This window comes from Limanda limanda, chromosome 11 (genome assembly GCF_963576545.1).
Source record: "Limanda limanda chromosome 11, fLimLim1.1, whole genome shotgun sequence".
NCBI classification, from domain to species: domain Eukaryota; kingdom Metazoa; phylum Chordata; class Actinopteri; order Pleuronectiformes; family Pleuronectidae; genus Limanda; species Limanda limanda.
In genome coordinates, this window is record NC_083646.1 from 2586240 (window position 1) to 2599525 (window position 13286).

The 13286-nt window shown below is 44.9% G+C and overlaps 1 protein-coding gene across 1 annotated transcript in view; it reads right to left on the bottom strand.

The window, feature by feature from the left end:
* Positions 1-10763, bottom strand: part of thsd7ab (thrombospondin, type I, domain containing 7Ab) — a 132601-nt gene extending 121838 nt beyond the window's left edge. Inside the window, exon 1 of the mRNA XM_061081407.1 lies at positions 10610-10763. Within this exon, the coding sequence (XP_060937390.1) occupies positions 10610-10763 (154 nt within the window). The remainder of the gene's footprint in view (positions 1-10609) is intronic.
* Positions 10764-13286: the final 2523 nt, after the last annotated feature.

Here is a 13286-nt window from a genome sequence, read left to right on the forward strand (position 1 = left end):
ACTCTTAGTATCTGCTTTAAACCCTTATCATTCTACGAGTGTGAGTAATAAGTGCTGCCTGTTATTGTGCGGTCGAACTCATCGGGGATCAGTGAGTGATTTCTATCGTAGGTTACAGAGACAAAACACTGTGTCATCTCGCACAATCAATAAATCTCCTGTTTACACGCACACAGTATTTTCTTCTATGTTTATAATTCAATAAGCAGTCTGGCTCCGTTTTGGTGTAAAACATTTCAATCTGACCAAGTTGAGATAGATCGACACGGAATGTTTTGCCCTGTGGATGAATCTCAATGATTTAGATGAGATCCTCGGACTTTTCCTCCAGCAACAAAGCGAGGTTGACATTTGTCGTTTTGTATTAACATCTGTTTTTATTTGATTCAGCCAGTTATGCTTATTACATCAATAATGAACTGTAATAACTCTGGGTAATTCCTAAATATTTCATGGAGCTCCTCTTTCTCATCGATTTGTCCAATACATTTTTAAAGACTGAATACCTGCAGAAAGCAATTCCCATCCATCTCAGATTGAATATAGTGCTAATTAGCAAACATTAGCATGCTAATTGATTGTAAGCAAGATTAGCATTACACCATCTATAAACTACTTTTGTTCATCTGATTTCTCGTGTACTTCTCTTTAGCATTGCAAGGACAGCTAACCTGGAGAGTTAGCATTAAAAGCCGTCTATGCTGTGTGTCCCGAACATTAAAGTTGTTGTCATGACGATCACATTAGCACCAAGCATCAGGCACTCCAGCCGTCAAGCGTCATGGCAACACTTACCTATGTCCTCGGTAATTGAAGTTCCACTACAGGTGCAGGAGTATCCTGGTTATGATCTATTTATATTATTCTAGGCTATGTTTGAAATCGGTAAACATCTTGTCCTTGTTTTGAAAACCTGGAATTGATTATATCTACATTTTGAAGAATCCAGATTTGCTTCCTGTATAAACCATAACCAGGTGACAAATCCAGACCTCATGCAGCGGATCAAAGCTAAGACACTGCTCGTAAACACGTGTTATTATGAAATATATATATAATCAGGTTTCTCATTTTTTTCCATGTAAACACAATCCAAGCAGGATGCTGCATGTAAACACACTCACTGAGCCTAATTACTCCTTTCTTGCATCTTCACATTGTCATCGTGCAGTCAAACTAAAACCAAACCGCAAGTTGCACGAGACAGAAAACAAAGGGGTGGGGGGGGGGGGGGGGGGGGAGTGGTAACATCATACCACAGAACAACTCGATCACGTCAGGGACAAGTAAACACTGTCACAAACAATTACCTAAAGCCACTGTCCTGTCACTGTTGTTTAAGGCACTCGGAGGAATTACTGCACCATGTTTTCTCAACAAGCCGAGAACACACGGCTCCGAAATCCTTCCGGAATGAGGTCAAAACCGCAGCAGCACGATGTGACTCTCAATAACAAAATGCATCGTGGGTTATGTAAGATTCCAAACCCGCCGCTGCAGCTCAATAATCTAATGTAACGTTCTCGTGATATTCAGGCAGATTTAAAAGGTTTGCGATGTGATTCTTTAGCCCCTCAGTAGATTAAAGCGCTCTGTGTTTACAGTTCATCACATGATCTAATGATGAATTCATCTTCTTGCCTCAGAGGAGCCGGCGCTCTGCACAGCGTCTTGTTCTCCATCAGCTTACCCGCTCCACGGCGAACCCACCACACCCAGACCGCCGTGCTACAGCGAGCTCTCGGGTGCGGAGAACGCTATCAAAACATGTCCCTGACTGTTCCACAGCTGAGCGGAAACAATTGATGGCCAGTGGGGGAAATGAAGGATTAATGACAAGGCCGCAAGATGGATGGAGGTGGGGGGGATATTTACTCCTGGGCCTCCTCCATCTCTTCAGCTTTATTAGAAAAGCATCGGAGGAGGCAGAGCAGCTTCTTTTCAGGTAAATGTCACTGCTTTGTTCAGGACGCTGCTCTTCCTCTCAGCTCAGTGGAGCCGTGTGTTTCCTCTCGTGGGAGTCGAGGGCCGGATCTGAATACCACACCCTCACCACTAGTGTTCGATTTCTTCTATATGCGTTTAGAATTGCGGCCGGGTGCAGATTTAAAGGTGTAGTTCACCCAAAAATGGAAGTCCAATCATTATCTACCAACCACTCTGCTGCTGGAGGTGTGTCGAGTCCACAAAACACTTTGAGGGATTCAGAGGTAAACGCCGTTGCAGCCAAATTCAATACAATTGAAGTAAACGGTGACCACGACTTCAAACGTAAAAAAAAAACAATGCCTCCATTCTGCTGCTGTGGTGTCATCCAAGTGTCTGAATCCCTGCAACTATCCCTTAAACTCCTTGTTTGTGAGGAGACACCACAAGGACGTGACCTCCCTGGAAAACAGAAGAACACGAACCCCTTTCTTTATTTCGGAGGAGACTGAAGAGACATAATAGATAAAACTGTGGGATATTAAAGGGACTCTTACCTTTGTTGCATTTTTACACTTTTTTTGGATAAGGTTAAATTGGTATTAATAAGGTAATGAAACTCTAAAATGCAAGACAGACCCACCAGGAGTAAAAACAAACAATTATTTCACTCTCATAATATTTAGTGAAAACTTCAACCAATAAAACTCTTCGGACCGAAGGACCTTATTGGCCGACAGACCTGTCTGTTTGCTGCATGGACATGCAGGTTATCCGTCTGCTTCTTGTGGCGCATTCGGGCCCGTCATCATATGTGAATGTAAATGTATATAACTTACCGAATCCATTGCTTTGGTAAACAAAAACTCACGTGCGTGCACGGAGGCAGTAGGTTGTAAGTGTAAATAAAGTTTCTTCAAAAAAACACCGCGGATGGGAACGAGGGGGTGGGGCATTGGAGAAAGGCGGGATGATTTGAATGTGCTGTAATTCTCAAATGCAACAAAGGTAAGAGTCCCTTTAAGGAGCAGATGTTTTCCAGATTGACTTTTTGAGGCATGACTTAGCGAATCCGAGGGGAACATAAAACGAAAATAGCGACTGCACAACTAGCAAAGCACCGAAACCTTCACCTTTCAAGCAACTGAGCTCATCCACAGACACAGGGAGCTCTCAGCAGAGTGGGTCAGACGTTGCTGTCGTATACTAATCTTTTCAGAGCAGCACGTGTCCCACTGATGTATCAGGTCAAGGCTGATAATCAGAGTAAAAACATCCCTAGATAACAACAATCTATCACTGATCTGCTTACTCACGTCACGAGCGTCCACAGAGCACACTGGTCAGGTTGCAGAATGACACAGTGCCCCCATCAGAAGGACGCTATGAGCCATTTGAGTATTGCAAAAATAAGTCAGTGGCAATCCTCTTAGGTCTCTCTAAATAAAGTTTTTTGGATGAAGTATAATCTCTAATCCAGCCATCCCTCCTATATCAGTAATAGCCAGGTTTTAGAGTAAGCTCTGCCATTTAGATTAAACAAACTCTGGCATCTCTTTGGCATCTTTCTCCGCTGAATGGATTGGCCATTTCCAAAAAAACGCAGCGGTCTGGGCTTGAGAGAGGAGGGGGGGGGGGTGATATCGCTAAAGCCCCAGAACAGATCAATCTGGGTCAAATGTGACGCAAATGCTTTTAAAATCCAATGCAGCGTAATGGTTCGTCCTGCTCGGTATCGTTTGTGCAGCAGAGACACCGAACGTCTTCCTTCCTCTCCTCAGCAGAGAGATGCTGAGGCCACCTGGCTGCTGCTGCTGTTTGTTTCCTGAGCAGAGGCTCCACAGGCTGCTGAGTTCTCACTTTCCTGTGGTTGCAGTCGCTCGACTCACACAACGCTCCATTCCCTCTCCAACTCAACTCGACTGAAAGTGAAAACAAAAACACTCGCATGCGAAATTAAAATAAGAACCCACTGGCGTGCTCTGTAATGAAAAATGAAAATTCCCAAGGAAATTGTCTTAATTTATATGCATGGCCTAAATTGTGTTGCCTGTTGCTAAGGACGTTAAACAGCGGCTTGCCAATTAACTACCAGACTCTAGTTTGCCCCCCCGGCGGTATGCTAATTAGGGTCATGAGGGTCACGTTGTAATGCAGTCGCTAAAATGAGGAGGGACTCTCTGAGGGATTTTCTCATTTGGGAGGATGCCAGTCACAAATCCTGCTGCTATCGGAGCTGCAGTGACTCAGTGGGATGTTTGTTTCTGGCTCAAATCGAGACAAGTGTCGGACGAATATAATGCAGCTACGCAGCACAGGTATTAGCACACCAGGCTATTTTGGGCCAAAGGATTTTCAGGGTTTGAAGAGACACGAAGTTCTACTTTAAGCCTGAGACAAGACGTGAGTGAGGCTGGTGCTGAGGTGAGATGAGGATATGAATCCATCAGCTAAGCAGACAAAAACATTAATGAATGAGAGGCTGGTAATGAGAAGTCAAGGACATTACACATGAATGATTGTAGATGATCAGGCGAAACTGCTCCAGTCTCAGACTTCTCATCTGGGTCTCTCACAGAGAATAAGATCTGAGAAGCAACTTAATGTGTATTTAACATCCTGGTTTGTCAGGGATGATCCCAATCTGAAAACCACTAAAATGTCCCGGTTATCAACATTCATTCTCCCCGTTTTCACCCCAATTAAAACAATAATTATAATATTATACTGTCAATATGTGGTTTCCAATGCAGTTGCCAGCCTATGAGTCTTAAAGAATCATCATAGGTGGGCAGTAGGCTAATAGATAGGATTTATGCTATAGAGAAATTTGGCCTTTTCAACAGATTCCACACACGTGTCCTATAAAGACACAAAGCTAATGAGGGAACTTTCAGAGGTATTAGCGCTGAATATGAGTCACAACCCCCACGAAGGGTAAAGGGTATCGAGCAGCTCGACATGGAAAGTCATTATAGTTGAGGACTTTTCATCACCACCTATACGCCTGTGGATTTAATGGATGAATCGGACAGCGTAGGTGACTTTGCTCCTGTCGATGAACAAGCACAATTCATGGTCACAGGCGGAGAGTTAAACATTCCACAAAGCTTTATCTTCAGATGCAAATTTAATTAATGGCCCAAAGTGCAGGATGAATTATCCAACTGTCATACAGGAAGGGAAAATATTGTGACTCAGAATTTAAGAAATAAATGAACAATTAGCACAGTGTCACATTATTATGTACTTTTCATTTCCCGGATCCAGATTCACGGTTTAACGCTCCCGCTGACTCCTCCCCCCAATTACTTCTTCCACTAACGCCCCCTGGTGCTGATTGGCCGACGTAGCGTTGTGTGCTGTGCGGCCATTTACATTATTTCCCAGTTACGGACCCAAGGGCTGTGCATCAATACCAGATATTCTCTCCAGCACGCACACACAAGGGACAGCTGGTGGACCGTGAGGACATATTCACTGAATTTGACAAACAGCGTATTGGATTAGAATCGCTTACACTCCCTGTAATGACCTTGACTTGCGGTATTGAACTCGTGAACCGTCACACCCGCTCTCCCTCAATTTCCTGGACGGCCTCTCCGGTGGGGCCGCTGTAATAGCAGGTGATTTTGAGAGAGCCGCTAACAACGAGGGTGACATCCTTCACCGCTGGCGCCTCTGTGCAGTGAGGAATGTATTCGGCTAACAATGGGCTGTCAGCGCCGGGCTGCCCTGTCCCTGTGCATTGAAAGGTGACATCAGTGGAACGTGGTGACACACAGCAGCGATTTCACAGCGCCGTGTCGGACTGAGACTCCATTGTTTCAGCGGAGTGACGGGTCATTAGCGATGCAGGTCGGACAAATGCAAAGTCCTGTACATGCAGACACGCCCACGTCCGACCACACACTGAGCAGCTGAATGATCCAGAATCATTTCTTCATCTCATCGGACAAAAACCAAACAAAAGGAATTATCTGCCGAGAATATTTTGGTACCAGATGAGAGTTGTAAATCTTAAAACTTAACTTATTCATAAAGCCTCTTAATAATGGATGGAGTGTTCAAGTGTGTGATTCATGAATTAATGAATCCAACGAAGGACATGTAGAAATGCTCCGGGTGCAACAAGTGGCTGATCGGGTGTCTTCCTGCTGCATGGGAGTTGGACCAATTCCATTTTCCATTGTCAACTCCAAAGGTCTCAAAATGCTTATGTTACCAAAACTGAAACTTATTGATATATCAATTCAACACCAACTAGTTTGACGTCCAGCAATGTATCGCATTCGAAGACAAACACACGGACGTTAAGCAAGTTAGTGCAATTAGTCGAAGAGCCCGACCATAGTCATGCTCGGGCTCTTCGACTAATTGCACTAATTGCACTAACTGGTATTGTTGTTAGGTATACTTGCACTAACTTGGTATTTTGGTACCAGATGAGAGTTGTAAATCTTAAAACTTAACTTATTCATAAAGACGCTTAATAATGGATGGAGTGTTCAAGTGAGTGATTCATGAATTATGGAATCCAACGAAGGACATGTATAAATGCTCCAGGTGCAACAAGTGGCTAATCGGGTGTCTTTCTGCTGCATGGGAGTTGGACCAATTCCATTTTCCATTGTCAACTCCAAAGGTCTCAAAATGCTTATGTTACCAAAACTGAAACTTTTGATATGTCAATTCAACACCAACTAGTTTGACGTCCAGCGATGTATCGCATTCGAAGACAAACACACAGACGTTAAGCAAGTTAGTGCAATTAGTCGAAGAGCCCGAGCATGACTATGGTCGGGCTCTTCGACTAATTGCACTAATTGCACTAACTGGTATTGTTGTTAGGTATACTTGCACTAACTTGGTATTTTGGTACCAGATGAGAGTTTTAAATCTAAAAACGTAACTTATTCATAAAGACGCTTAATAATGGATGGAGTGTTCAAGTATGTGATTCATGAATTAATGAATCCAACGAAGGACATGTAGAAATGCTCCGTGTGCAACAAGTGGCTGATCGGGTGTCTTCCTGCTGCATGGGAGTTGGACCAATTCCATTTTCCATTGTCAACTCCAAAGGTCTCAAAATGCTTATGTTACCAAAACTGAAACTTATTGATATATCAATTCAACACCAACTAGTTTGATGTCCAGCGATGTATCGCATTCGAAGACAAACGCACGGACGTTAAGCAAGTTAGTGCAATTAGTCGAAGAGCCCGACCATAGTCATACTCGGGCTCTTCGACTAATTGCACTAATTGCACTAACTGGTATTGTTGTTAGGTATACTTGCACTAACTTGGTATTTTGGTACCAGATGAGAGTTGTAAATCTTAAAACTTAACTTACTCATAAAGACGCTTAATAATGGATGGAGTGTTCAAGTGTGTGATTCATGAATTAATGAATCCAACGAAGGACATGTAGAAATGCTCCAGGTGCAACAAGCTAATCGGGTGTCTTTCTGCTGCATGGGAATGGGCCGCATTTCCATTTTCCATTGTCAACTCCAGAGGTCTCAAAATGCTTACGTTACCAAAACGATGATTGAAACTTATTGATATGTCAATTCAACACCAACGGGTTTTGACGTCCAGCGATGTATTGAATCCGAAGACAAACACACGGCCGTTAAGCAAGTTAGTGAAATTTGTCGACGAGCCCGAGCATGACTCAGGTGACTTAACAGGACTCCAGCAGAGAGACACGTGCTGGGATGTGTGACTTGACCCCGTGAGGCGAGACAGTTGGTGAAATGAGATTGGCTTGATCAGAGGCAAGAGGTGACTCCTGCGTAATCTGAATGATACTTTATCTGGATCTCAGGGGAGATTACGGGGCCGCACTACAGGGCGGGTGCGTGTTGATGAGAGGAGATCGAATCAGCATCAGACTCATAACAGATTTTGAGACAAAAGCTAAATCATAACATCGATTTACACACGGTTAAACTTCTCCTTCACCTTTATACACTCAGAGAGCCGGTGAAAACTCAAGAAGCATGACCATCAAACTGCGATGCCCACACCTATAGTGGAGTGAACAGAGAAGGGCGGAGGTATGGAGATGTTGCAGTGTGTTTTCTTGAATACACCATCACCTTCTCCACCACCAGTAATTGCTTTGTCCTCGGGCAGACATGTGAGGTCTTGACAGCTGAAACCTGGCAACCTTGTCGCTCCAACAACAGACTCTAATGAAGCCTGCTCACGGAACCAGAATGGAGAGATATGCCTTCCCTGTGTGTGTGTGTGTGTTAAGTGTGTGTGTGTCTCTGTGCCACTTAGCAGATCTCTATTACACTTTTCTTTTCACACTGACACATTTATTTCATGAATTTGCAAAAGACAGCGGCATTTGTTTGATGCTTTGTCATCCTGGTGCTGACGGGAAAAAAAAAAGGTTCCTCTGAAATTTACCGCTGCAGTGATTGAAAAAAAAAAAAACTGTGGATCCGTAAACAGCGATGCAAAATATAGCATGTGAGCGGTAGACGGGGGAAACGGAGCGATAGAGACGCGAGGGGAGAAGTGCTCGGGGGGGCACAGTTGACAGGATGCGACAGGGGGAAAGAAATGGTGTGAATATAGAGTCTGAGAGGAAGAAACGTTGAGCAAAAATCTCCAGGAAAAAAAACTGTGACACGCCATTATCACCATCATCATCACCAGCGTCTTCCTGCCGGTGGCTGTAATCACTCTCGTTGCCACCCTCAGAAATATCACTTGCGGTGTCAGGTTGGAGCTTCTCGTCTCTATCGGCCTCATTTGAATAGTCTTTTCAAAGCAAAAAAAAATAAAAAATGAAGTGTCTCACCTTCCAAAACAGATACATCATATTTTCACAGGAGGCGGTACAAGCAGCGCGGGCCCAATTCCCCACAGTTTCGGAAGACAGGGGCCGTATTTCAGCTCGACTCATCAATATGCAAAACATCAGAGCATCGCTTGCCACGAGAATATTCCCTCCACTGCACACTCGGCAAATGTGCACAAACATCATCATATTTTGTGGGTTTTTTTCTTCTTAAAACAAGCTTCGATTGGCAAGAAAAAAAAGTATGCAAATCTTGTGCAAACATAATCACATTTTGATGAAAAGCACTGGGATTCAAAGCGCTAAATTGCCCTCTGTGATTTTAATACTCTTCAGGCACTTGTCAAAGGCACTGAGATAAAAAATAGGAAATAAAAAGGAGGAAAGGCTCCGGAGCTGAAATCAATGTGCTACGTTGTATTTGGGAAGAAGTGAACAAACTCCCAACACTGGATTATATTTCAAAGCACCGAGCCCGGAGCTTTCCAGTGGAGGAGCATGTATGGTGTGGGAGAAAGGTGCTGTAGCGTGGGAGAGGAGCGTAATCACTATGACCTACAGTAGGCTAGATGTAGGTTAAGCTAGTCCCTCTCTCTGCCTGCAGTGCTCCCTCTGCCTTTCTGTTTCTCAAGTCTGTTCCCTGGGCTGTCTTTCCTGGGTTGTTAAATCCCTGCTCCTTTAATCTCCTTACGCTGCTACATCCTCTTTAAAGATGCAGAACCACAGGAGAGACGTGGAGATACGTCAACCAGGGACTGCTGCTGGGGGAGGGAGGGGCGGGGCGGGACAGGTGGAGTGGGGGGGTTGTTGGAGCTGGGGATTAGGAGAGAAGTTATACTAGTATTTTGAAATAATCTAGTTTTTGCTAAAAACCTGTTTCTGTAAGAGAAGAAGACGCCCCGGAGCTTTAATGTGCACCTGATGATTAAATCAAGACATTACAATGATATCTTCAGGGACACTTCAGACTGAAGAGATAATCCTACTAATTTTCTAAGTGTCCATTAGCAAATATCATCCCAGTGATGATCAAGGCTCATTTTATCCCAGAACCTCAAAGTAGAGCTCAGCATCCATTATTGATAGTGAGCTTCCCATTCACGTCAACAGTGATAACATTATTCAATGGATCCAACTGTGACTCTTCAATCGACTCCGTGAGAGTCACTATCTGTCAGTCAGGGCACAAGGCAAGTGTGTACCTTACATGGATTTCACACACACACAGACACACACACGACCCCCCCCCTCATCTCCATCACTGATTCTGTATCGATACCATCGAACATCTCTTTACTCCGCCTCCTTCCCTGAGCTCTATTGTGCAGCGATGCCTATCAATCATCCGCCTGCTGTAACATCTCAATAATGGTCGATCACCTGAGACACAGCGAGATGAAAGTAATCAATTTGAAGAAAAAAACGTCAGGGTTCTCCTGCGTGTCACATTCTGTTCAGTGTAGAAGAAGAAGCTCTTCTCTAGATTTCTGGGCCATCGTCAGGTCTGTAGATCTGTGAAGTTCATCTAGGAGGAGTCGTGTATCTAGAAGTGTCTGTTTTGGAATTACAGATCTGTCCATTAAGCAGGTTTCTCTCCTAGAGCTAAGAAGCTTTTATTTTCATGATAGAAAGGAATTAAATCTTGATGCACCGATTTACAATATTGCCTGAAATCTAAAAGTTATCATCATGTTCAGTCTACATTACAAATACCATAACCTCTGACTGATCATTGCCTCTGAGCCTGAGAGTTCACACACCACAGCAGCAGCCACAGCAAGAACCGATCCTCCACCAAACATCATACATGCATCACATGTAAAACAAGGGATTCACATATAATCTATAACAGCTTTACCTGTTTCCCAGAAGTAGACAGACGTCCCATCCTCTGTCTGTGTGTGAGCCTCCCAGGATCCACACAGCAGCAGCAGCCATGTCCCCAGAAGGTACCTGCTCCCCCCTGTCCTGATCCGGAGGGTCCCTGCTCCCCCCCTCCACCCCAGCCCCATGGTCCGCCACAGGAGAAAAGTACAATCCACTCGGCTGAGAAGGTCAGCAAAGGCAGTGAAGAATAAAAAAAATTTTAAAAAAAAGGAAACAACAACAACAACCACAACAACAATAAAAAGATAAATCACTCTAGTCCCCAAAAAAAGGCAGCGAGTAGTGAAGTGTGAGTGAGTGAGAGAGAGAGGGAGAGAGAGAGAGAGATGTGTGTTATCAGTCCTGCAGGAGTTCAGGTCCACTGCTCGGTCTCGTGAAGGACAGAGAAGAAAGTTGTTGTTGTTTTTATTTCCCAGTTGTGCTCCCGACTGGGCAGGATGGTCCCAGTGGGGGGGGGTGGGGGGCCGTCAGAGTCGGGGGCTGAGCTGCAGACGGACGCTCGGGTCGTCCTCCTCCATCGTCTCCGTCCTCCTCCTCCACTGTTGCCGTGGCTGCCTCTGTCCTCTGGCTGTGGAGCAGTGACAGTGGGCGAGTGTCTGCAGTGTTGTTCGCCTCCCTCCCTCCCTCTCTCTCTCTCTCTCTCTCTCTCTCTCTCTCTCTCTCTCTCTCTCTCTCTCTCTCTCTCTCTCTCTCTCTCTCTCCTGCTCACTCTCTCTATCTCTCTCTCTCCGTCTCCTATTCGCTCTTCTCTCAGTGCCACCCTGCTCTCGCTCTCTTTCTCTACTCTTTGTTTTTTTTCAATTTTTTCTCTTATTCCCTCATCTTCTCTTGTCTCTCCCTTTCTTATTCCCCCCTGCCTCTCTCACATGCTCACTTCTTACTTTCCCTCCCCTCCATCTCAACCCTTTCCTCTCCCCTGTTTCCCTCTCTCTCATGCCTAGGGCAAGGGGACCGTTACTTCCCCCCCATCCTCCTCCTCCTCCTCCTCCTCCTCCCACACTTGTCCCCCACTCGCAGGCACTGGGAAGACGACTGGAGACCAGCAGTGTACACACGGGTCTGACGAGCTCCCAGAAGCACTGCTCGCAGGATCAGAGAGGCAGAGAGAGACGAGCAGGGCTTAATGCAGAGCGAGAGAAAGTCGAGGGGGGGGTGGTGGATGGGGGGAGGCGAAGGAAGAGCTGAACACCAAAGCGGAGAGGGAGAGAGAGAGAGCAAGAAAGAGCTGAGGGAGAGGGGGTGTTTATACTGGTGAGAGGGGTGTGACAGGGAAATGATGGAATGGAAGAAGGGACAATGATGGTTTATACAGTAACTGTAACTGTGTGTGTTCATAGAAATAACTGCTTTTCTTCAAGTAGAAGGATCATCAATTTTCAGAAACCTTTAGAAATGGTTTTGGATAAATAGCTCACTGCTGATTTTACGATATAAAAACATTTTACACTAGTTTATTTCTAGCTTATAGCGACGATGCACCACAGCTGCACCCCCCAGAGTCGTAAATAACATCATAATGTCCTTAAACATGGGGGAGTTTTCCATTTTGATGCAGTTTGATCTAGGTGAGACCTTAAGGCCGAAATATGCTACTTCGACTCCGTTGCGCGTGTGGGGGACGCACGGATCCCACAGACTCTTTTTCATTTATGCTTCTCCGTAGGCTGGGGTGCTGAAAACAATTCACCTCCAGAACAGTAGGTGGCGCAACGGAAGACGAGCTTAGAGAAGCCTACCTCTACGTGTGTAGAAGAAGTCCACGTTTGTTTATTTACCTCCTCCCGGCTTTCCTCACACACAGTGAATGATGGCAACTAACAGACAAAGGCTGGTGATGGAGCTGGAGCTGCTTGATATGGAAGAGGACTTGCTTGTAACGTATTTTATGAAACGAGTTTGAGGTCCAGAAAATGTGAGATTCCGGACATTACGTTGTGGGGAAATTATGTCGTTAGCGGACCAATCACAGCTAGCTAGATAGTTCAAAAAATCAGAGGTACACGAAAAGCTCTCTGAGGCGCTCGGAGAGGGCGTTCCTCTGTCCGTGTCAGTTCATGTCAGTCAAAACGGAAAAGCATATATCGGCCTTCGACAATGTGAGTCACATAAACAGTTGTTGATTTTCCTCCTATACCTTGGGTCAATCCTTTCTGTGTCTCTGATTCTGCTGCTCGGTCCTGTGGTGAACCTCAGGGTTCCCTCCTGGGTCCTATCTGCTTCACGTATAGTTTCCTTCACAGCAGAAGCGGATGGCATTCAGTTGTTTGTCTCCTTTAAACCTGATAACACTGACAAACTCACAACTGTGTAACTGTCTAGTAATCTGGATGTCCCACACGGATAAAACACAACTTCTGATCATTGCTCCGAATAGTAAAGATTCCAGGATTCCCCAGAAACAGAAGAGTAAAGGGGTTTGTTATGCATTTTTATTACCAGATTAAATAACTGACCCATACATCTTTTTGGAAGCTCTGTTTTTTTGTGTCGCGAGTTGAGATGGAAAAGATAAATTGTTCCTTTTGCCTCCTCAGGGCTGCACTTCAGTAATTTCCTTTTTTTACTTATCTTGGTAAATCGTCTCCGAAACCATTTACAAACTGTCAAGTACGCTGCTGCAAGTTTCTCAGCCAGCTCCACCAGGACCA